The following is a 23,676-nucleotide window of genomic DNA, read 5'->3' as shown; positions in this document are numbered from 1 at the left end:
ACCAGCAACCTTCCCCACCTCTTCCTCAGACAGACACATACCCACCGTTCCACAAATATCTTTGCCCTTGGCTTATAGGCAAGACAAATATTTTATCTGGTCTGTTTATATATGTATTCGATGTTCAGTATTCCTCTGTCTGCCTGTCCCCAGCATGTTGGGCTGTGTGTTTGACTAGAAAGCACCAATCCTAGTGGGTCTGAGACTGACTTACTAGGCACAACCCCCCCCCCCCCTGCCGAATGTGGGCACTCAAGTTAATAGCTTAGGAATCAATTGATATGTATGTAACTAGGTGCTTCTGTAGCATGACAATGATGGGTGATATTAAAAAGGCTTTGGCAGTTCGCCAAGGGTGCAGCCTCCTCATTGACCAGAGGGAGGCAAGACAGGCGAAGTCAGAGCTCTTCATATGGGATCAGTATGGGCAGCTCACTTCAGAAGGAAGTCAGGCATTTGCGTGGGACTCCAAGGCACAAGCTGTGTTCCTGCAGCCCCTCCATCCTTCCGAAACCCTCAGAGTGAGGAAAATGAGGTTCAGAACCCCAAGAAACTGTGCTTGGAGATCTGGGGTCAAGGTGAGGCTGTCTCACGCCTCCTGTAAGAGGAAGGCTAAAGCTGGTCCACCATGTGGGGAGATGGGGGTAGGGGTCAGAGTGCCTCTGAGCACCTTCTTTCTCTCCCTGTCCAGCACCATTCCCATTCTGGGCGGGGATGGGGGGGCAGACATCCTGGGGAAGCTGGCTGGGCTTTGATCAGTCATTAGGATCCCCATGCTGGTTTCATTAACTGGAGGCAGAGGGGGCAGCAGGGGCCCCTGGCTGTGAATGGCCCCCATCCAGGCCACGCAGCTGTGACGGGCCGAAGCGGGTTCAGATGTTTTCACACTTTCATTCCTCTCATCTCTTTAAGGGCTGGAGCCCCCTGCCTTGCAAGGGCCCTCTGCTCAGCTGCCTGTGAAACACGTTCGCTTTGCAGCAATAGAGTTAATTCAGCAGCTTTGAAAGTCCTCCTAAAGCCTCTTCTGTGCCTGTGATTGACGGTTCCCTCTGCCCCTGGGGGCAACACCCCAGGGACCATATGGGTGACCTGCCTTCCCCTGCTTTGACTCATCAAAACGGACTCTTCTCTTATTTTTTTTTTTAAATTTTCTGCTGGGCCTCTCTTCTCTTTGTGCACAGTGACCTCTCTCCCTGGCCTGCTTGGGCCACCCGGGGCCTTTAAACTGGACATATCCCTGAACTCCAGCTCACTCAAGACCTGGATTTTTCATTGTGTGAGAGGCAAAAACAGCCTTCGGGTCCAACCACAAGACCTTTATGCCCCCACTAAGGACACGGGGCTAGCAACATGATTTTTAAGCTTGTGAAGAAACACTCTAATGGCTTTGTCTAGGTTTCTTATTTGATGAACTTACTACCTGAATTCTGGTAGTGTTAATAAAATCTGAGATTTTATTGTCTATCTGCTTGCCTCCAAGCAAGATGAGTGCCCTAAACAGCTACAAAAATAGTTAATGGCCCAAGTACACGAAGCTTAAAATAAATCAGGGAACAGGTGATCAAAGTCAGCAGCAGGCCTGAGGAGCGCTTGAACCTGCTTTGCCCCCCTTTCCGGTGTGATCTTCTAGGAGCTCGGGTGTCCGCATGGCCTCTTGGGAGGGGTTTGGGGAGGAAGGGCCCAAGGGTGCTTGTTGTCCTTGGAGTCCAGGGTCTGGAGGAGGAAAGCGATGACTGAAGGTGGTAGAAATTCAGGAACCCTGGGTCTTGCCCCAGCTCCGCTGATGATGGGTTATAAGAATTTAAGCAAGTAATTTCAGTACAACTTCTTTTATCCTCCCACTAATTCAGTCAATACTGAGTGTCTTGTGTGGATCTTGCAGACCTTGTGCTATGCGCGGGAGGTACAAATTAATAGCTCCTGCCTAATGGAGCTTATCGTTCACTCTGGGTCTTAGTGTCTGCATTGGTAAAATGGGAATAACCTCTGCCTCTTGGGATTGCTGAGAGGGTGGGAATGAAAAGCAGGGTGGTGTTTCCCAGCCTCTCTTCACCTGTGACCCTGACACTGATTTTTAAAGCTATCTTCTTTCTATGTATCTACAGTAGCCAAGATTGGATTGAAGCTTAATTACTATACTTCTTATTAGGAACACAATAGGCATATCAAACATGCGCTTGGAGCTGTGAACACCGCCCAGCCCCCACCCTATAGAGGTATACACACGCTGAGATTCTGATATGCGCCCTAAAGGGCCTACTGGAAATCACTGGCTCAGGACTCATGCAAGTGAGGGGTCCTCCAGAAATGGGTGAGAAGGATGGGGAGCAGTCAGGTCCCAGGGAAAGTACACAAAGCTGGGACGTGAGAGACTCAGCTCCAAGCCCACAGCCTTCCTTCTCATCACGTAATGACTTCCTCCTGGTCCTCCACGTCAGTAATGCCCCAGAAGTGCAGACAAGGGCCAGTGAACATTTACAAACTTCATTTTGCAAACCACTGCCTACAAACCCTTTTAAAATTAATTAATTAATAAGACCCCTGTTTAACACTAAGCAACTCTCCTGTGCTTGTTATCCAGCCGGCCCAGGCTCAGAACGTAGGTGACCTAGGCCTGCGGCCCCAGGAACTTCCTGGAGCTAAATCAGGATGCCCTGGCTCTGCAGCCGGCCCTTCCCCTTCTTCTGTTGCCTGGGCTCCAAATGAGCCCTCATCAGCCCCTCACCTTTTTGTATCCCTGAGTCTTTTAACACATCACTCACCCCTCCCCTCATTCAGTCAGTCACTCAGTCATTTAACAAACACTGGGAGCCTATCATGATCCACGCACAATAATGGCTGCTGGGAAGCCAGTCCACTCAGGGGATAACTAAGGGCCCTGTAGTGTTACAGGTGTTGAGGTTAGATGCATAGATGGATGAGACAGGGGCAAGGCTACCTGGGTCTAGAGGGTTGGAGAATTGGGACAAACTTTGGGAGAGTTGATGCTCCAGCTGACTCTTAAAAGAGGGTTAGAGGTCAGGAGGAAGGGAGGGAGGCTGGATAGGGAAACATGGCATTTCCTGCTGAGGCAGCTGTGGGAGCAGAGGCATGAAGATGTGAATCATCAGGCATGTTCAGGCACCCCAACACAGGTTGGGGTACAGCGTAAGGGAGGGTGCTGTGCCAGAGACAAGGCCAGGGGCAGTGAACAGGCCCAGGCCTGGGGTGCCCTGTGGGCTGTACTCTCCCCAGAAAACACCAGCCGTGTCCCCTGCTGCCTCCCACCTGTTCAGGGCAAACCTGATATTTACCAAATGGCTTCAAGCCCTGACCTCCTACCAGGTCCTTGGACTCTCTCCTGGCTCTGAGGAAACCAGATCCCACCCTACTGTCTTGTCCTGGCTCTGCAAGGAGGGCCACTCGTTCCTGGGCAAGCCCAGCCCAGCCCTGCTGGGGCCTCAGTAGCCCCTAGTGGGCCAGGTCTACGCAGCCCCAATGTTTGCCAGAATGCAAGGGGTCTGGCTCAGTAGGGCAGGCACTGGGAATGGGGAGCCCCCATCCTGCCTAGGTCAGGTGGAGGGCTCAGAAGAGGGGGTGTCATGCTGAGAAGGTGCAGGCCTAGGTTGTCTGAGGTTTGTAGAAAGCACCTGTAATAAGTTCGTGGGTGTACTAGTCACAAAGAACAAAATTGTCTGTGGGGGGAAGGGTGTGCATAGGGTGACATGGAAGCATGGGTGCTGGTGCATCTCGGGGGCAGGGTCTGGACAGGGAGTGGGGTTGGGATTCGGAAAGGAAAGCTAGCTAAAGGGAGCATAAGTGCTGAGAAGTCAAGGTTTCCTGAGCATCCCCTGTGTGTGATCCACCCCCACAAACGGTAGCCTGGGAAGAGGCGTCATTAGCCCCATTTTTCCCAGTGAGGAAACTGAGGCTCAGAGGAATGGAGTCCTTGCCCGAGGTGACATAGCAGGAAATGGATAATGTTTCCTTCCACGACACCATGGCCCCTCTCCCTGTGCCCGAGGGGCCGCCTGGGTGCTTATGGGAGAGTGGGCTCCTGCAGCAGGGGCGGGACCCCCAGGGCAGTCCATGTCACAGAAGCAAAAGTGGCCAGCTCCGAGAGTGGGCCGCAGGCTGTGTGGATCATATTAGCAATAACCACCATATGCTGAGTATCTATTGAGCGTCAGCTGCTTTGCATACATTATCTTATTTAATTCTATCAACCCCACACCTCAGGTATTATTACACCTACTTTATGGGCAAGGACCCAGGACCAGAAAGGCTGAGTAATTTGCCCAATTCACACAGGTGGAGAATCAAGTCCAAAGTAGATGCTCATGCCAGTGCATCAGCGTGCATCCCTTCGTCTCTGGCTCTGGGCTGGCTGCCTGCCACTCCCAATAAATACGTGGTAGGGACTACGACTTCCCTTCCCTGTTCTGGCCTGAGACATTCAAGGTCCAGAAGATAGATCTGCAGCTAAAAAGGTATCATTCGATGGGACAGCCTACCCACTCCTCACCGGTCACCCTGTTTTCAGTGGCTATTTTGGGTACTTTCTATGTCAGACACTGGGGCTATGCTGGTAAATACCGAAGGCATGGTCCTGCACTCCAGGGTCCTATAGTCTAGTGGCTGAGAGAAGCAAATGCAGCTGACAGTGTGCTCAGGGCCACAGAAGCCCAGAGCAGAGGGGCCTGGCTGGTGACTGACAGCCAGCCAGCACCCACGGGTTGGGAGACACAATGCTCACAACAGTGCTGGGAGGCAGGAAGCCTCACCGCCAACTTACAGACGAGGAGACGGGAGCCCTGAAAGGGAGTCACACATCCAAGGTCACCCAAAGGGGAGGCCAGTCCTTTCTAATGCCACCATCTCCCACAAACCTCCATGGGTTCCTCATCCTGAGCCACTGCTCCCACCTCTTACGAGCATAAAGGAGGACCTCTGAATGGAAGCTGACAGCAGGCAGTGGCCAGGCGGTTTGGGTCCAAGGTGCCCTAGAGGCCTGAAGCCCCCTGAACCTGGATCTCTGAGCTGCCTGCAGCCTCCAAGGAGATGTGAACGTAGCAGCATTGAGCCACCGTCAATTAATAAGCTACCAATGCCCTCCTACGTGATTCCACCCAGAAGGGGCTGTGTCTGACGTGACCAGTGTGGGGAATGGACTTCAACTCGAACCTGAGGGGTCTGTTGGGGGATGCAGAGGGTGGGTGAACTAGATGGAGACCTGGGAGCAAGGCTGGGAGGTAAAGCTTCACTCTGACCCCCGCTTCCCTCCTCTGCTTCCCCTTTCTCATGCAGGGGCAAAATCTTCCCATTCTCTTCTTCAAAGGAAAGTAATTAAGCTCAGTAATTCACACAGTGTGATTTAGTCACGGAGCCTTGGTTCTTGCCCAGCCTTGGCACGAACTGTCTGGGGTCTCTAGCAGTTTCTTTACTTCTGTGGGCTTCTGTTCTCTTGGATGGAAAATGGGGATGATCTTGCCGGTTGCACAGGATTCTTGGGAAACATGAACACCTGCAGAGCTGTTTTATTAGCTTGTTAGAATGTCGTGTGCCACACTCCCCCTACCATTGGGAAGGGCCGATGCCTCCCAGAAATGAAAGCCTCGGGGGGGTGTTCCAGTACCCGTGAGGGCAACGGAGGTAGACAGAGGACACAAGCCCTCACCTCACACCACGGAGTGCCTCCAGCCCATTTCCGTGGTCAGCCCAGTCTCAGAATGGCCAGATCTCTTAGCACCTCCAGGTTTTGCACTCCTACACACACAGCTACAGCCCCCAACAGCTCCCTCTCCCATCTAAGATCAGGGTTGGGGACAGGAACTTTCATCTCCAAGTGTCACACACAAGAATCTGAGCAGGGCCTGTTCCCTCCAAACTCAAGGCAGGGCTGGTTCCAGCCGGGTGATGGCGGGAAGTCTAGCAGTTATAGCATCTGTGGGTGACAAGAGTATGGTGTGGTGGCCCCAGGGTCTTTATCCAAGAAAGGCCCTGAAGGTAAGAAGACCCGACCATAGAGGCTGGGTGGGCTGTGGACACAGAACCACAGATCACGGCGGGCAGGGAAGGCTGCCACCCTCCCCCTCCCTGTCCCTTAGCCATTAGCCTGTTCTATTGATTAATCCTCACAGCTGAGGAGGAGACATTACCCTCTGCTTTTTATAGATAAGGAAACCAAGGATCAGAGGGGTCAGGAAACTTGCCCCAATCACATAGCTAATTGATGTAGGAGCGTTTGACCCGAATCCCAGCTCCCCCTACTCTCTGAGGGGTTTCTGATCTCCCAGGTTGCTCTCAAGATGTTGTTCAACTCTGCCTCTCCTCCTCGGTGCCTGGCTCCCCTCCTTGAAAAGGAACCGTCTCCCACATGTGCGCGATGCCGTGGACACACCCTGTCCCCGGTTTGCTGCCTAGGCAGGACTTCCAGAGTGCTCTGAGTTCTCTCGGGAGCACGACTCAGGTCTGGAGTGACCAGTTCTGGGGCCAGCTGTGGACACACCCGCTGGCCTCATGGAGTGTGTATGGCCAGTTTCTTCACGTGCCAGATCGAGGAGAACAGGAGAGAGTGCCTTGGAGAGAAACCCTGACTTGGTGGTGTGCTAGTAAATATTTAACAACCAGTTCTCTGGGCAGGGCTGGATAGAGCCCTGATTTGCAGCATTTGCCAATTTCTGTGGTGTGAATACTTCCATCTTGGCCAGGTTCACACTGCCAGTATCAACCAGCTTGCAAAAGTCCAGAAGATTTAACAATCAGTTTTCACAGGCCACAGCAACAGCTGCCCTAGTCCATCCAGCTTCTCCCCTGCCCCTCCTCTTTGGGCTGTGCTGCCAATAACCTCCCCCAAATCTCACCACTGGTCACCTCCACCTCCATCCTCCTGGCCCCAGACCCTGTGGAGAGCTACAGGGCCTTGCCCTTTAAGCCTCAGTTCTTGGCAAACGGGTCTCTGGGTAGAAAAAGAAATCTATCTGGAGATAGATGCTCATTCTCCAAACCTGGAGGAAATGCAGTTTGCTGAACTGGCCCCCAGGAGCTAAATAAATCTGAACCATTGTCCTCCGTGGACCATCTCTGCTGTCTTCTCCCCACCCCTCCCTGAGCTTCAGAACAGCTTCTCAGCTGGGACCCTTCGGGATGCTAGCAAGTGACCGCTTTTGATTTACATTTTTCTTCTGTGCTTTCCTCTGTAACCCAGTGGGGCTTTTCCCCACCTGTCCTCAAGGCCCCGCCTAGATGGGGAGGTGAGAGGAACCAGGCACCTCCCCTCCTTCTCTCTCCAGAAGCTCATTTTCATAGAAATCCCTTGTGGATTCCTTCAGGGACAGAAGGACATTCATGCTGAGTGGGCAGAGCAGAGCTACCAGCCTACCCCGGATTTCCCCCCTCAACTTGCTGTGCAGACACGGCTGTGCCCTGCCTGATGAAAGAAGCACACTCTGGAAATCCCATGTCTCATGATGATAACCATCCCTCCAACCCGGAAGTACTTGAAAGTTTTCAAAGGACTTCTGCACACTATACATCTAATCCGAGCTTTCGCCAACCCTATGTGCTGGGTAGTGATTATTTATGCACCCTCATGGGTTGAGCCTGTCAATGGTGGAAAGAACTTCAGGTGTCACCTAAACCAGCCACCCAGTTAGAGCTTCCATCCCCTGCACAGGGGCCCAGCTGGTCACTCAGCCTCTGCGCCGCCCCTGCCTTGCTGAATACTCACCAACCTCCTGGAGGCAGCCCATTCCAGCCTTGGAGAACTCAGATGCTTGAAAACTTCTTTGGTTGAGCTCAGTTGTGTCTCTGTGTTGTATAGATTGAATGCACCGTTTGTAGTTTGACCCTTTGGGGCAAGCAGAGCAGAAATGATACAATATAATCCTCTGCTCCAGTATTCAAAGGGGGCTCTCCTGTCACTCCATCTCCCCTACCCCCAAATCTTTCTTGTATCTTCCAGATTCAAACATTCATACTACATAGTACAGGATCCTTTCACCAGCCTGATAATTCTCCTGAATGTGCTTTTTTGCACTTGTTTGAAGAATGGTATGGGACAAGAAGCTTCCTGTGAGCTCTGCCTCTCCTAGTGCATCCTCAGCATGAGTTTAGGTTGTTTTTGTTTGATTTTTTGACAGACACATTACACTTTGGACACATTGAACCTGCTGTCAACAAAAACACTGCTGCTAAACCATGTCTCCCCTGTTCCACATTTACATTATTGATTTTTTTTGGCCCAAGTGTTAGAAGTGTTAAATTCCAACTTATTGATGAAAATTAATCCTTTTAGACTTAGCCTGTTGCCAAAATCTGTCAAGATCTTTCATATCCCAGTGTCATGTCTCCTGGGAATTTGCTGAATGCTTCTTGAGACATCCTCTAAATCCCTGATAAAAATATTGAAAAAGAGGGCTACGGAGAAAGCCTGTGGCACTGTCCCAGAGATCTTCCTCAAGCTGACATCTATCCTTAACTCTCATCCGTTGGGTGTAGCTTACAAGTCCACACAATTGTCCACCTGGCCACACCTCTCCATGTTTTCAACAAGGATACATGGGAGGTACCTCGCTGAGTCACTTACACCACCGGTGTACCACATTTTCATGATCAGCCAGCTTAGTAACCATGTTAAACCCAGAAATTGAGCTCCATGATAGCAGGACTTTTCCTTGTGACTCCAGGGCCTAGTGCAGTGCCTAGTACATGGCAGGGACTCGAAAAGTATTTGAAGAAATGGTTGGTTGCACTAGTGAATAAAAGGAACTGGCCCAGATTGATGTGAAGATTCACAGTTATTTCATTTTTTTGGTTCCAGCTTCTTTCTCTATTTTAAAAATTGGAACAACATTTGTGTCTACTTTCTTCCCTATAGCCCCTCTTTAATACTCAAAAATTTTAAAATCACACCAATTTGCTTCCTGATAAGAAAGTATGAGTTTAGGAAAGTTAAGGGATTTTCCCAAGGTCAAAGGATAATAATGGGAGACAGACGGATTCAAGCAGTTGACTTCTGGTTTCATGGTACCGTGATGCTATGGCTAGCCTCTTACACCCTGCATTTGGGAAAGCTTAGCCAACACTGACAAACATATTTCTTCCTAACAAAAATGATGGGGATACAGTGTAGTAAAGTAGATATATTTCATTTCTAGTCTCATCTCATCACCATCCATCATTCATTCATTCATTCATTCCACAAATATTTATTGAGCATCTACTAGCTAGTGAGTGCCAGGCTATTCTGGGTCCTAGGACTAGAATTGTTCATCAGGCTGCCTTTGAGCTTAAACTTTCTTTGGGAGTGGGAGAGAAAATATCTAAACAAGTAGACATACAGCCATGATAAAGGCTGTGAAATAAAGCAGAGTAAGAGGATAGCAAGGGACAGAGGGGCCCTATTTTACTCTGAAGACATGGCATCTGAGCAGAGATCTAACTGAATAAAATGAGGCTGTGGATGTCCTGGGGATACCCTTACCAGCAGTAACATGCTTGTAGTCATGGAAGTATAATACTTTTTCTTCCAGAAAGCAGGGACCTAGATCATAGGATGAACTTTCCAGTTGTAAAATATCTGCTTTTTTCCAGTTGTATCCATGAATTTATTTACTCATTTATTTTCTCAACAAATACTCAGCATCTACTTAGTGTCAGTTGGCTGCCAGAGATGAAGGGGTGAACAAGGCTTTAGTGCAGGAGACAGACAAACAGATCAAACCCAGTGGTTGATAAGAGCCATCATGGTGACACGGACAGGCCAGTGGAAGAGAACAGTTAAGGCATGTGGAGAAAGTGAACGTTCCTATGGCCAGGATTCTCGCCTGGCCCTGGCTGGCTTGCGCACTACACACGTGCAGGCAGTACATTGCTATTGACTCTATATAAAGAGCTCCGCCCAGTGCTCTGGGCTGCTGCACGGCTGCAGGGCTTCAAGGCTGCAGGAGAGCAGAGGCTGGAGTGGTGGCAGCGCCGAGGACAGAGACTGACATGGCTGTGCAGAGGTAGAGAGGCCCAGAGGCAGAGACTGGCTTGCTGTGTGCAGACTTGCTCTAAGGTGGATGGGATTCTAGGGATTGACCTGACACCATGGGAATAAATTTGGGTATAAACCCTTTCACCCCAAGAATGTTCCACTGTCATTTTTTCAGTCTCACTGAATCTACAGTGAACTTGTCTGGGGCTGAAACCCATTGTCAAGACAACACATGTCACCATTCATGATATTTTAGAGATCCATTTGGCTAAAGAAAATATAAAATTGCTAAATTCTGTAATGGTAGTTATCAAAACATTTAAGCCACTTAATCATTTCTTTAAATGAAATCTTAAGCAGAAAGCCCAATATAGAATCAAAAGGAGTTGCTCTGGTAAGCATAAAATTGGGGGCTTGGGGGTTCCCTCAAAAACATGTAACATAGGATGAAGACCACTGCCCTGAATATTTGTTACAACTCAGAACAGAAATTCATCCATTGTTCATCAAAACCTGCTTATCTTCAAGTGCCCAGGTAAACTAAATTTGGAAAACCATTCAGTTATCAATTAAAACCATAAAAACACTTACCTCTGGCTTGAGTTAAATGGAATAAACCTCTGCTCAAATGTGAACAGATGGAGTTATTTTTCTCCAGCTCTTCAAAGTCATCAGACCCAACATCACTGCCCAGTGCTGCCCAAATGCCTCAGAAGCACAATTTAAAGGGGTCATCATCTTGCTCTTTTCTGCTTCAGGGCAGAGGTCGGCCCCTTAATTGCCATTGAGAAGCATCTCTTAAAGAGTCTTGTGCACCACCTGCTTTTGTGTGGTCCTAAATCCTTCTCTAGAATGTTCTCATTTCAAGAATGCTTTCTTCCTATGGTAACACATATACAAATGGACACTTACACACTCACAGTTCTCTTGCACATACAGTTCTCTTATCCCCACACACACCACAGGCTAGGGTGCACCCCACAATTCCAGTCCTTCCCATACTAACCTGCCGCCTCCCCTTTCTTCTCTCTGCAGATGACGGCAACTGCTCAGGCACCCTCTAAGGCCCAGGCCGTTCACATCCCTGCACCCTCAGCTGCTGCCAGCACACCTGTGCCCAGTGCCCCCATTGACCCCCAGGCCCAGCTGGAGGCTGACAAGCGAGCTGTGTACAGGTAGGACGAAGCCTCTGTGTTTGGAAGTCCCCACCAGCTGTAGGCCCTGCTCAGCAGGAGGATGAGAACACAGGTCCGTGGGTGGGCTGATCAAAGACAATGGCCAACAGCCACTCTCCTTGCCACCTTCCCACTCACATCGATCCAGAGATCCCTCAGCTGACCAGTGGGGGTTGACTCTAGCTTTCCAGAATTGTCTAGTGAGAGACATGAGAGCCTGGGCAGTTTTCTTCCAAAATCCCTTCCTCATCCCAGCTGGGAATGAGCCCTAATGAGCATCTGAAACCTTTGGCTCAGCACCAGGCAGCTGCCCCCAGCCTCTCTCCTTGCCTTCTCTCCATGGTTGCCTTCACTCCGAGACCACCAGAGCACTGGGCCCCTGATTGCACCATCTAGGACTGGGTATTATGCATAGTATGCCTGAGAATCATTGGGAGCGCTTGTTAAAATGCATATTTCTGGGCTCAGTGCTCAGAAATGCTGAATCAGTAGGTCGGGCTCTAGAAAGAGGAATGTGAATTTTTCAAAAGTGTTGCAGGTGAATCTAAGGCAGCTGGTCCTTCACTTTATAAAGTGCCTTCACTTTATAGCAACAGGTGTTGTGTGTGGCTGTGTAGGTTCAGGCACCCTCCCCCAGATGGGCAGCTTGCTGAGAGCAGGCAGGTGTCTCATCTTGCACTGCATCTGCCCATGCACCCAGGGTCCTGGATGTGCAGGGGGTGAGGAGGACTCAGGGAAACTCCTAGCTGTCCTGTGCACCTGTTGGGGAGCAGATGCAGTCATCAGAGAGCAGGCCTGAGGGGGGCTCCAGAAGGGATGGGGTTGGGCCCACGCTCACTTCGCCTGTGGGAGCGCACACTCATGTGTATCAGCAGGGAGGCCCACCTCCAACGGGGCAGGGCGTATGTTGCAGCAGATGTTAATGCCAGTAACATGTATAATGGTCCACCCCAGACGAAGGGAAAGAAAATGGAGTCCTTGCGCAGTCCTCCCCAGATGACAGTGCCTTTACAGTGAGGTGGTGATTGTTGCTGCTATTATCGTTATTTTTGGCATTAGTTTTACTAACTCAGGTGAGCTGAATGCCTCTAATGCCAACAGTTGGGAGTCCAGAGCAGCGGGCCCTGATCCACAGATCCAGGTGTGAGGGTCCTTTCCAGCCCTGGCAGAAGATAAATCACAGCTTCTGGGTCCCACCCTGCCCAATGCGCAGGCCAGGCCCAGATGTCTACAGGTAGAGAGCTCTGCTTTGGGCCCCAAAGAAGTCCTGGGTGTCATTACATGACTGTCAGAGACACTGGGTACTCTCGTCTGCCCTCCCTCCTTCCTCCACATGCTTTTATTGAAGCCTCACTATTAATACGTGGAGGCACTGTGCTGGACTTCAGGAGAGAGAGGCTAAAACCATAGGGAAAGGCATGGGCTCCTCCATGTCCCTCCAGGAACAGGTCGATATGCAAACAAGAAAGTAACACAGTTCGGTGGGGGCTTTAACAGAGAAGGCTTCATGGAGGCAGCAATATTTGAGCTTGATCTTAAAGGCCAGTAAGAGAAATGGGTCGAACAGATCCTTCCAGGCAGAGCAGAACCTGATGTGTTCCAAGAATGGCTAGAGGCCCAAGCAGCTGGGTGTGGGAGTTGAAGCTGCTTGGCCTCCTGTGAATTAACCAGTGTGGTGGGCTTGTGCTTTCATGGGAAGCATAAGAGGGAGAGGAGAGCAACATGGTCTCTGGAAACTGCCTCGTGGTCTGATGACTTGGGGATATAGCACTGTGGGGAAAATGGAAGTTCCTGTGGCCAGGATTCTCACCTGACCCTAAACTATTTGATGATATAATTGGTCTACTGCTAGGTTACTGCTTCCACACCCTAGGCAATAAGCTATTTTTGACTGAGTTACTATATAGAGCTCTTCCCAGTGCTCTGGGCAGAGGCAGAGATGGAGATGGATTACAGACCTGCAGACTGCTGGATACAGACATGATTCTAGGGCTCAAGCTGCTGCCAGGAATATAAAGCAGAGTATAAATGCTTTTACCCAAGAAAGTTCCATTGTCATTTCTCAGTCTCACTGACTCCTTAGTGAATCTGCCCAGGGCTGAAACCCTCAGGCAAGACAAGCATCTTACTCCATTTAGATCATCCCTATTCAAAGTATGGTCCATGGGCTAGCAGCATTGCATCACTGGGGGGCTGATTAGAAATGCAAAATCTTGGGCCCCACTCAGACCTAGGGGTTCATGGTCTGCACTTGAACAAGCTCCCAGGTGATTCATATGCACATGAGAGGCAATCCTAGGAGGCTTTCCAGATCCCTGGGCAAGGACCTGGTGTGAGCACAGTCCACAGTCTAGAAAGATCCCCAGATTCGTGTGTAGAAAGAGTTTCTGGAAACCTAGGCTTGAGTTCCCTCTCCTCCATGTACTAGTCTCCCTGAGCTTTCCTTTCATGGTAGAACCTAATCAGCAGGCTTGATAAGAATTAATGAGATGGTGCATTTAAGCTCCTGGCACTGTGTCTGGCACAAAGCAGATGGATTACCTTGTTCCTACAAATAGGCTCCATGGGCACTGAACCCTTTCCAAGATCCCAGGTTCATTCCCCACCCAGGCCAAACTGCAGGGGAGTGGGGGTCACCTCCTCTGCGGAAACTGTGCACCAGGATGTCACTTCTAGTATGAAGGCCCAGATCTTCCTTCAACTAACCCTTCTTCCTGACATCTTCACACCTGAGCTTTACCTGCTCCCACCCAGCTGACCACCCCACAGTCCTTTGTGTTTGCCTAAATTACTTCTGCAGCCATCTGACCAAGAAAGAATCGCAGGTTGGACGCCACCACCTGCCCAGCCAAAGCTGGCTGCTGGCATCTCAGGGCCCCCAAGCTGACATCAGCACCTTTGCATCTTCTTTTCTCTTCAGTCCTTCCTGCCCCTGGGGCCCCAGGTTGTCCTCCACAATGATGCCTCTCCCATTAATGCCAGCAGCCCTCTCTACAGCCCTTGCAGGATGACCAGGAAGGGGGCTCAGCCTCCTGTAGGGTCGGGCAATTTTAATTAGATTTGCCTGCCTCCAGCAGCCCGCCTGGCTGCTCCAGAGCGCATCAGGGAGTCGGCACTTCATGTCAATAAATGTAACAAGACCCTTTCGATTCAGATTCAGATTAGTGCCCCCGCACTGATTTTTGGGATCCCCACCGAGGCCCTGCCCTGAACCTCAGATGAAAGATGGGTATGGGAGGCCTCTAAAGGGTAGCCAAGGGGCAGTATGACAAAAGGGACAGTGGCGGGCTGTGCCAGTGAGTGGAGGAAGCCTGTCCATGACCCTGAGGTTGTATTTGTGTATGAGGATGTGTTAATGAAATGTGTTGGTTCATTCTGATGTGGAAACTGTGTGTGTGTGTGCGCGCGCACGCGTGTGTTAGCAAGGGGAGAGGGGAGGCCAAGTCTGTCTTTAATTGGATCATACCAGAGCATCATCTGGGCTAATCAGCAAGACAACCAGGAGCTCCCGCTCAGATTAATGATTGCAGTCTAATCCGAGCAGATCCCATGATTGGATGCACATCGTGGGTAATTGTGTTTGTGGCCCAGGAGCAATTCAGACAGGGGGTCTAGGGAGGCAGGGCCTGCAGGGCTGGACCCAACTCCATTCTCTCCTTCCCCAGCCCCCTCATCAATCCTGGACATTTTCCCCCCGAGAAGGGGAAAATCAGCATGGACCACACCAGCCCCCCTGTCCATGCTGGAGCCCCCCATCCATGCTGGTGGACAGCACTGGGTCCTGTTTGGGACCTGGTCGCTTAAGTAGCCAGCAGTGCAAAGACAGGGCCCAGAGCTGAGGTTAATCCAGTTTCTGCTCTCCCCGCTCCCCTCTGGTTGTTCCCCTTTGAAGTGAGTGGGTTCCCATGGAAACCAGGATGTCCTGGGGAACAGAGAGTGGCAGGGAGGTAGGCCTGGCCAGGTACGAATGGGGGAGGAGGTAGGCTTTGCTGAGACGACTATGCTGAGTTGGTTGTCGCCGTGGCCCCTGAGGCTGAACACCTCTCTGAGATTGGGGAAGTGCCCCCCCCCCCCCCCCCCCCCGGTGCTGAAGAAGTCACCTTTATTGGCCGGAGGTGGCTGGAGGCAGGAGCAGTGAGAGAACAGAGGCACTGGCACTGTTCAATCTGCCTGTAAAACAGCTGGAGAATGGAGCTGGGATCAGGTGGGGAGGGGGCACGGCTGCTGCCTGTATTTCTCCTTTGGGGAAGTACTCACAATTGAACTGATTGTGTTAACGTTATTTCTGTTTTCCCCGCTAGATCGTAAACTCCATGAGGGCAGGGTCGCATCTGCTCTGTTCACTGACTCATCCCACTCGCCTGACACAAGCCTTAGAGTTTCCGCAGCTCGGGCCAAGTACATACTAAATCAGTGCTTGTCGAGTGAATTCATTAAATAGGTTAGGCAGTTCCCATAAATGTACCGTGGTTCTAGGCTGGTGTGCTGGCAAACTGGCTCTCAGGGCTGAGCAGAGTGGGGGAGCCCGGATTTGTAGCATTTGATTTTCACAGTGTAAATGCTTCAACTATGGCCCATTTCAAGCTGCCAGGGTGGTACCACTGAACAGAGTTGAGAAGAGGCGCACGCAGTCGGCTCTCACCAGCGCAAAGCACAAACCCCACACAGGCAGGCAGGTCATGGGTCCACAGTCTGTTTTTAACCACATCATCCCATCTTAGAACCAATTCTTTGGAATGGTTTCCCACATACCTTTAGCCATGATCCTACATTCCTTGGTGCTCACTGGCCTGTCTGGTCTTCTCCTGGGCTCTAAGTTCATGAAGTTCTCTCCTAATTAATTAATACTTGGAACAGTGCCTGGCACAGAGCAAGTGCTTTATAAGTGTTTGCAGTTGTGGTTTTTCACCTTAGTGAATTTTCCCCTTTCTAGATTCCACCCATCACTGTGTCTCTTTGCATCCGATGAGCAAAGCCTCACCCTCACCGCACCTTCCCCAAGTAGATTCCAAGCTCTTCCTGGTTTATCCATTAATGAACTCCTTCCTAGCAGTTCCAGAAACCCTGCGTGAAACCAGTCTCCTGCCTCGCCCTTAGTTGCTCAGCCTTCAGAAGCCTGACCTTTCCATAAAGCATCTCTGGCTCTTCCCATCAATCACATGTGTCCGTAAGCCACAGATGCAGAGCCTCTCCCACATGTGACCTACCCCTAGACAGCTCATGCTGAAGTCCAGTACTAGTTCAATAAAAGCATCCATATTTCTGAAGCCCTACTTATATTACACTTGTTCCAGTCTCATCCAGCCTGGGTCCCTCTAGGTCTGATCTTGGGGAAAGATCAGAACAGGGCTGTGGGCAGTGGGCAGATCACTACCTGGAGACCGTCCTTCCAAAGGCCACTGAAGTCCCGGGCTTGATTCTGATCATCCATAGGTCAAGGCGCAGGTGCAGTAGAGCACCTGGGCGTAGGATGAGCTCTAGAAACAGACTTGCTGAGAACTAGCTTTGTCACCCTGGGCTAGCGAATCCCTCCGAGCCTCAATTTTCTCAGTTATAAAAGAGAAAACAGCGGTAGCTAGACTAAAACTAGATAATACCTGACACCCAGATCAGTGCTTGCTGTATGGGGTAGAGGGGATGAGGATGTTTTCAACAGAGGGGCCCACATGTGTCCCCTTGGCCTGTTCAAGAGGTGAAGAGGTGAAGAGGTCGGGTATATTAGGGGAGGTGGAATTCGGGCTTAGGAACACACCCTTTGGATTGAGATGGCCTTGGCTTACATTCTGGCTCTACCACTGGGCACTAACTCTTTCTGGTCTCAGTTTCCTCATCTGTAAAATAGGGCTAAAAGCAGTGCAATGTCTTATCAGGATTGTCATGAGGATTAATGACGTAGTGCACATAAAGTGCTTGGTAAAGAATCTGCCATATAGCAAGCACTGTGGAGGTGTTAGCGGCTACTAGATGTTTGGAGAAATGGAAGCAGGGGTTGCCAGGCTGGAAGGTAAATGCTGAGAGGTGATGGCAAAGGGCAGCACTGGAAAGGGCTCCCACGCCAGTGTCTTCACACTGCACTTCCATTAAGCATGCACTGAGCATCGTGTTAAGTTCCGAGAGGGGTTCTGAATAAAGAAGAATTGGTTCAGGGAATGGAAGAAAGACACAGAAGGTGACTGTAATGTAAACTTGGCACATAGCATCAGCTCATGAAAGTGTTTGTGGAATTGAGTGCAAGGCTCCTGGCCCCGGTGCAGGGTGGCAGAGTACACGGTGCAGGGTGGCTTCTTCCCATGGAGGTGAAGCCCAAGGGGAAGGATAGCCAAGCTGCTTTCCTGGGCTTGGGCTGGCAGATGGATAGGAGGAGCCCCCCTAGGTTTTGAGCTGGACAGGGGCTGGTCCTGTGGTGACTGTCCTCTGTAGCTGCTGCCTGGCCAGGACCCAGGGAACTGGCACTTCCTGATGAAGTGTCTTTGAGGGAACTCTTGCACCTTGTGACCAAAGGGTGTTCTGACTCCAGCGAGTTGACCCGGAGGCTTAACCCTATGCCGTCCCTGGCAGTGTGCTGGGTCATTCCTGGAATGTGCTGGGTGGGGTTGCCTGAGGGTGGTGTGGGAGAAAGCCATTCCAAATGGAGAAGTCAGCACCAGATGCTTTTGGACTTGGTTCTGGGAGCAGATGCTCCAGGCTGTGTTCCGGGCTGGGCTTGATGGGTTGGGGGCTCTAGAAGACACTCCCTGCTTCTGGAAGCATTTGGAGTCACTGGCATCAGAGATAACATTTCAGCTGTTGACTGTATAGTCAGGGAAGTGATCCTGTTGGAACCATCACCTGGAAGTAAAACCACACTCAGTTCTCCACCGGCACCAGGCCAGGTCTGCTCCCTGCCCTTCCTGCCAGCATCTGAAGGCCCCCCACCCCAAGCCCAGCTTCTGTACTTGCTGCTGGCAGGCTCAGAGGCCGCGGCAGCCTGGCCCACACGCATTCAGAGGCAGTGGGTCCTACTGCTTCCACAGCTCACTGGCATGTGGTGAGAAGAGCTGAGAAGTCCAGGTACCCTGCCGAGACTAGGCATATTGATAAGACATCCAGGAGCCTGGAGTCCCAGTGACTTGTACCCTCACGAGGTTATGTTAGGATTAAGGAAGACAGGCTGACAGCTGACAGCACTTGGCACATAGAAAGTTCACAATGAATGGTGGCTCCGTTTGTGAGTAGTTCCCATGATCAATACTAGACTAAATCTGTCCCCTTATAAGAGGGAAGATGACCAGCAATTGGGCCTCCCACTGATGTGAATGGGGCGGGGTGGAGTGGGGAGAGAGCCAGCAAGCTGGGCCTTTGTGGGTTTAACTGGCCACGGGCTTCTCACCAGGGCTGGACTGCACCAATCTTGCCTTTCTTTTAACCATGGCACCACTCTCTGATTCTCCCAAGCCCTGGTCCATTTCATGGTCAGGTGGAAAGAACATAAAACTAAGACTTCAGTCTCAGCTCTGACTCAACCATCGGGCAAATCATTTCACCTCTTTAGATCAGCTCTCCTGCCTCACAGGTAGGCATCATGAGAAAATGAAAGGCCTGTATAAAGGTTAAAGTCCTCTCCAAATATAAACAAATATTGTGATGAGTGAAGAGTGTTTTAGAAACTTACTGGACAAGGCAGAGATTCTCTTGTGCTGCAACATAGCAGCTCAGGTCTGTGACCCCAGGACACGGATGCCTCAAGCACAGGAGAGGAGAAAAGAGAGGAGGATGAAGTGATTCCAATAATGGTTCAAAAACAGTGCACAGGAGAGGGGGCAAGAGCCAAAATTTAGATTTTGGAAACCCACCTTGAAATCTCAGGTCCATCACTTATTAGCATGATGCAGTTATTTAGCCATATGGCACCTCAGTCTGCTGATCAATAAAATGGGAGTAAAAAGAACATGGGGGGTTTCAATGCAATAAGTACCTGGAAAAACACTTACAACTTACTGAGTGCCACCCAATGTGTGTGACCTTGTCACTGCCTATGACCATGGCCGAATGGATAGAGCACCCCTCCCTACATCCCCACACGATCTTCCTGGAAGGGCTTTCTCGTTGGGGACTGACTGGCTGTCCGGTGACTTGGATAGAACCTCTGACTGTCTCTCACTAGCTACCTAGCCTAGTGAGTCATGGGAAGACACTTCTCTCTTCTGTGCCTGAGTTGTCGTTCCTTAAAAGGAACTGGCTGGACAGGAGATCCTACCAGGTTTTAGAGTCTTTTGTTTTCTTGCCCTTGCAGACTAGCCTTAACAATCACTTTGTGGAGATTTCATGTTTTTTTTCTTTTTTCTATTGTGCCAGGAGGGAGACTGCACGTGTGTGTGTGTGTGTGTGTGTGTGTGTGTGTGTGTGTGTGTGTGGCCTGCCCTGCGCCCCACACTTGCCAGGAATGGACCTGCCCACCCACCTGGGGGAGGATTGCTGGTTGGAGCCCAGGAACCCTAGCAGATGCAATTCTAATTTAGCAACTAGAAGAAGTCCTCTCCAAGGCAACCCAGGCGAACACACCGCCCACTGGGCAGGACTAAAAATACACCCACATGGTCCCAACGTCACACCTGAAGTAAAAATACATCCAGCCAGGAGCTGCTGGCTTGTTCTCCCTGACCCCACTGTGCTCTCTCCATCTGCTGCCTCAGAGGGGAGGAGAGGGGTGGGTGGGGGAGCATTTCCTTCACACTTACTTTCCTCCTTCTAGGACCCTGCCAGCCCCCACCTCCCACACTCCCAGGCAGGGCCCAAAGAGGGCAGGTTCTTTCGCAGCACCTGTGACTAGAAGCTGCCAGGTGGCAAGTCTGATACAAGGAAGGGATGGACTCTGAGTCCAGAAGAACTTGAGGATCACATCTTAGAACCTTCGTTCCCATACTCAGGACTTACTTCATTCATTCACTTGTGCCCATTTATTGATTCACCAAATGTTTACTGAACCTCTGCTGTGTGCCAGGCACCGTGCCTGGCCCTTGAAAATTCTAAAAGAGATAAGACAAGATCATGGAGCAGGGTAGTGAGGAAGACAGATCTGTGCACAACTATAGTTCACAGAATTTAGTAAGTGTCATAAGGGAAATAAAAATAAATTCTTACTGGCAGTGATTTTTTTGGTTTAAAAAAAATGATGTTCTGGGTTCTGATAAACTGCATGCTGCCTCCCTTCCTCCTCTTTCTGTGCCTCTATTTGAACTGGCGTGTGGGCTTGTTTTCCCTGCCAAATGAGTCCATGGAGATGGGAATATAAATTTATTGGAGCGGATGGTGTCAATGTTGCTCTAAATAAAAAAAGGTGCCCACACACCTTTCCAGGGAAATGGGACAAGCATTAATTGATAGCTGACTAAGTGCCAGACACTCTACATGTTTCTTCATTCAGTCCCTACAATCATGGTTATCATAGGTGGCATTATCCCTGATTTCTGAAAGAGGGGACTGAACCTCAGAGAAATTCCATAACTTACCCCAAAGTCACACAGCTGCCTGACTGCAAAGTCCATGCTCGTTTCAGACCACCCAGCTCTTCCCCTTAAATTGGGAGTGAGGGCGAGGTAGAATCCTTGAAGCACTTCCTGCAACGGTTCAGAGGAAGCAGTGCTTTCTCTTGCTGGAGAGACCTATCAGGGGGCCTTTGTAGAAGTGGTGGTGCTTTGACCTGGATTCTGAAGGTTTTTGGAAGGGGTAGGTAGAGACACAGCAACAGGAAGTTCAGGTGGAAGGAACAGCAGGGATAGAGGTGAGCACAAGAAGTCTAGTTTGCCTGAGATAGGGAAGTGGGTAGGGAAGATATGGGGGCCAGGGGCCCCCTGCTGTCTCTCCAACCACCACATTCCCTGCTGAGTCTGTGGAGGCGGCACACTGACATGCTGTAGCTGTTCCTCTGAAGATGCTGACTTTATTTCATCAGCACTCGTGCAAATCTCATGAGTTCTCACAAGGAATACCCGTAATGGGCCTTGTGGCCCTGAATAGAGGCCCAGGAAAGGGGCAGGGCAGGAAGGGGGGGGGTATCCTGAAAGGTGGCTCTAGGAGTCATTGTCTCTGATTCTGTGATCCCAGTGACCTCTGGCCTGGGGCCCTAGAAATAAAGGGTCAAAATGCCAGCCCCTGGTAGAATTTCTAGGGGGCTGGGCCTCTGGCAACTCAAGGCCTCTGCTGTGTGTGGGAGGGGACTAGGGTGGGTAGCTGGACAGCCAGCCTGGCTGCTGCCTGCCCCATACTACCCCACTCCACCAGCCAACACATGGATGTTCCCTGCAGCTGTCTGGCCCTGACCAGGCCCTGTTCCCACTGGCTCACAACTGAAAATTTCCACCATTCTGCTCTTCTATGATACATTCCACCCTCTGCACTGCCCATCCTCCTCCCAGCTGGGAAACGCCTGGAAGCTCTGACACCCATCCCCACTGGAAGAAGGAGCTGGGGCTCAGTGAGGGGGTGTGAGCCCTGACAGCTGGATGAGTCTGAGCTGTGAGGCGAGGCACAGGACAGGTCCGGGGGCTCCAAGGTCAGTCACCGGGATGGGAGGTGGACAGCCAAGCAGGTTGCCACACACTTGGCTGGACCCATAATTGAGGTCTGCAGTCCTGGCCAAGGTCACAAGGGAAGGGATAACTGAAAGGCTTAGAAGTGACAGTGTGGCATGACTGTGAATCACAAGGTTTATCACCCAGAAAGAGAACTCAACACTAGTGTCCCCCCCTCATGTGACCATCCTTGCCACCCCCCCACCCCCCATCTGTGGTGCTGTTTCTGTCTCCATATCTATTCTCTGTCTCTGCCTCTTGTGTCCTTTGCGTCTGAGCCTCCCAGAAGCTCTATATTTTTGCATTCTTTCTAACTTTTTCCAGTCTCTGCTTCTCTGGTCCTGGTCCTCTCAGCAGAAGGAAATGTTAAAAAACTTTTTTTTTAAAAGCCCAGGTTGTCCAAGGAGCAAGGAAGAGAAGTAGAAAAGGGTCTACCTGTCTTTTCTTGAGTCCATTTAACTAAAGGAAATGAGCTTCATTCAGCCTTATAGAAGAAATTTAAGTTAGATATGAGTATAAGAATTACCAGGAAGTTGTGGTCTCTGTCCCAGGAAGGCTTTGAAAGTGTTAGGGAAACCTAGCAGTCCAATTTATATTAAGAACATCTGTCTTGAGGTGGGGGGATAAAATAGGCAGCACAGAAGCTGTCCTGCTCAAGGACCCTCTTAGCCTCACCAGAAACTGGGGAGTTGGGATGGACAGGATCATTTTGCCCTGAAGAAAAACTGGGGCTTGAACAACAGTCTCAGCCTCTCTGCTGCTGGCCAAAGGGTGGCTGACATTCGCCTGTCCCCAAATCCTGCCCTGTGTCTAGTTGCTCTCTGGAGGGCAGCCCGCACCTCCTGGCCCCACATTGGGCATTCCAGGCCAGCGAATGTGGGTGGTATAAAAAAACACGAAGGCAGAAATGTCAGAAGTAATTAAACCAAACGGTGGCTTAAACCCCTGTAGAAATCAACACATCCGGCTTAATCACCTTCTTAAGCTAGCACAGGACTGCAATTCTGCCGAGAGGGGTCCCTTATTTCTTTAGGTCGTTAACAGGAACTGCGTATCTTGAGCTTGATTTTGGTTCAGATGCTCCTGGGGAGAGGTGATGAGGGCGGGGGTGGGGTAGGGACTCAGGAAAGGAAGAAGAAATAATAAAATGTTATTTGAGATCAGCTCGTCTCCCCTCTCCTCGGCCCCGCGTCTCTCTGCAGCTCCTATTCCCACTGTCCGCACCGACAGCAGCGGAGCCTCCCGCCCCCTGCGCCCGGCAGAGGCCCAGTGCTGAATGTGCTAAATTAGGCCATTAGAGAAATTCATTTCTCTTTATTAGTCTGTGTCAAATCCTTTTTATTAGTGGCTGGAAACGACCTCTCTTCTGCAGTAAAATGTCATGCCAGTTCACTCCTTTTATTTGTTCTGCACTGACGAGGCTCAAACTCTCACTGAATTAGCGCAGTGAGATTTATTTCCTCCAAATTTTGAAAGGCTTAAGAGAGATTGGGGTGGAGGGGGCGGTCGGGCCGGAGGTGATGTGGGGGAGAAGAGCGGAGAACAGAGAAAGATCAGGGAAGCAGAAGGTGAGCTCTCACGGAGGTCAAATGTCCTCGGCTCTTTGGAAATAAAGTCTAATGGCCATCTCTCCTATCTACTTCATTGCCTGGGCACTGGGAACCGAGTTTCCCCTTTCCTGCCTCTTGCCTGAAGGGTATTGATCCACAATGGGAGAGATCTAGACAGCAGCAGCAGAACTCCTTAAAACCCACTTTATTTGGATAAACTGCAACTCAGGCAAGGCCAAGTATAAAAGAATCCTACACCTAACTGGAAGTCCTTCTCATCCCATACCTGGCTCAGACAGGGCCATTCATGTCCCAGGTGGCTGAAATGCCCAACTGTCATGGTCCCCGCCCAGCCGCCTCACCACACCTGCCTCCGGCCTGCAGCAGGGGCTGCTGGGAGGGATTCCTTGAGGGTGGCCTCCAGCCTTATGGGGGTGATGCTG

At 50.6% G+C, this 23,676-nt stretch overlaps 1 protein-coding gene and 1 long non-coding RNA gene across 7 annotated transcripts in view; both read left to right on the top strand.

Moving 5' to 3' along the window:
- Positions 1-23,676, top strand: part of PKNOX2 (PBX/knotted 1 homeobox 2) — a 245,771-nt gene that overhangs the window by 171,445 nt on the left and 50,650 nt on the right. For all 6 annotated transcript variants that reach the window (XM_073239542.1, XM_073239544.1, XM_073239543.1 and 3 more), the window contains one exon: positions 10,994-11,133. In XM_073239542.1, coding sequence (XP_073095643.1) covers positions 10,994-11,133 — 140 coding nt within the window. The remainder of the gene's footprint in view (positions 1-10,993; positions 11,134-23,676) is intronic.
- On the top strand, positions 467-1,464 carry LOC140850223 (uncharacterized). Its single transcript, XR_012132916.1, has 2 exons — positions 467-578; positions 913-1,464. It is a non-coding gene; the product is annotated as an uncharacterized lncRNA (long non-coding RNA).

The sequence above is a fragment of the Manis javanica genome, chromosome 6, assembly GCF_040802235.1.
Source record: "Manis javanica isolate MJ-LG chromosome 6, MJ_LKY, whole genome shotgun sequence".
In the NCBI taxonomy this organism is placed as follows: Eukaryota; Metazoa; Chordata; class Mammalia; order Pholidota; family Manidae; genus Manis; species Manis javanica.
Note: the sequence above shows the minus strand (reverse complement) of the source record. Positions and strands in the feature narration are given on the sequence as shown.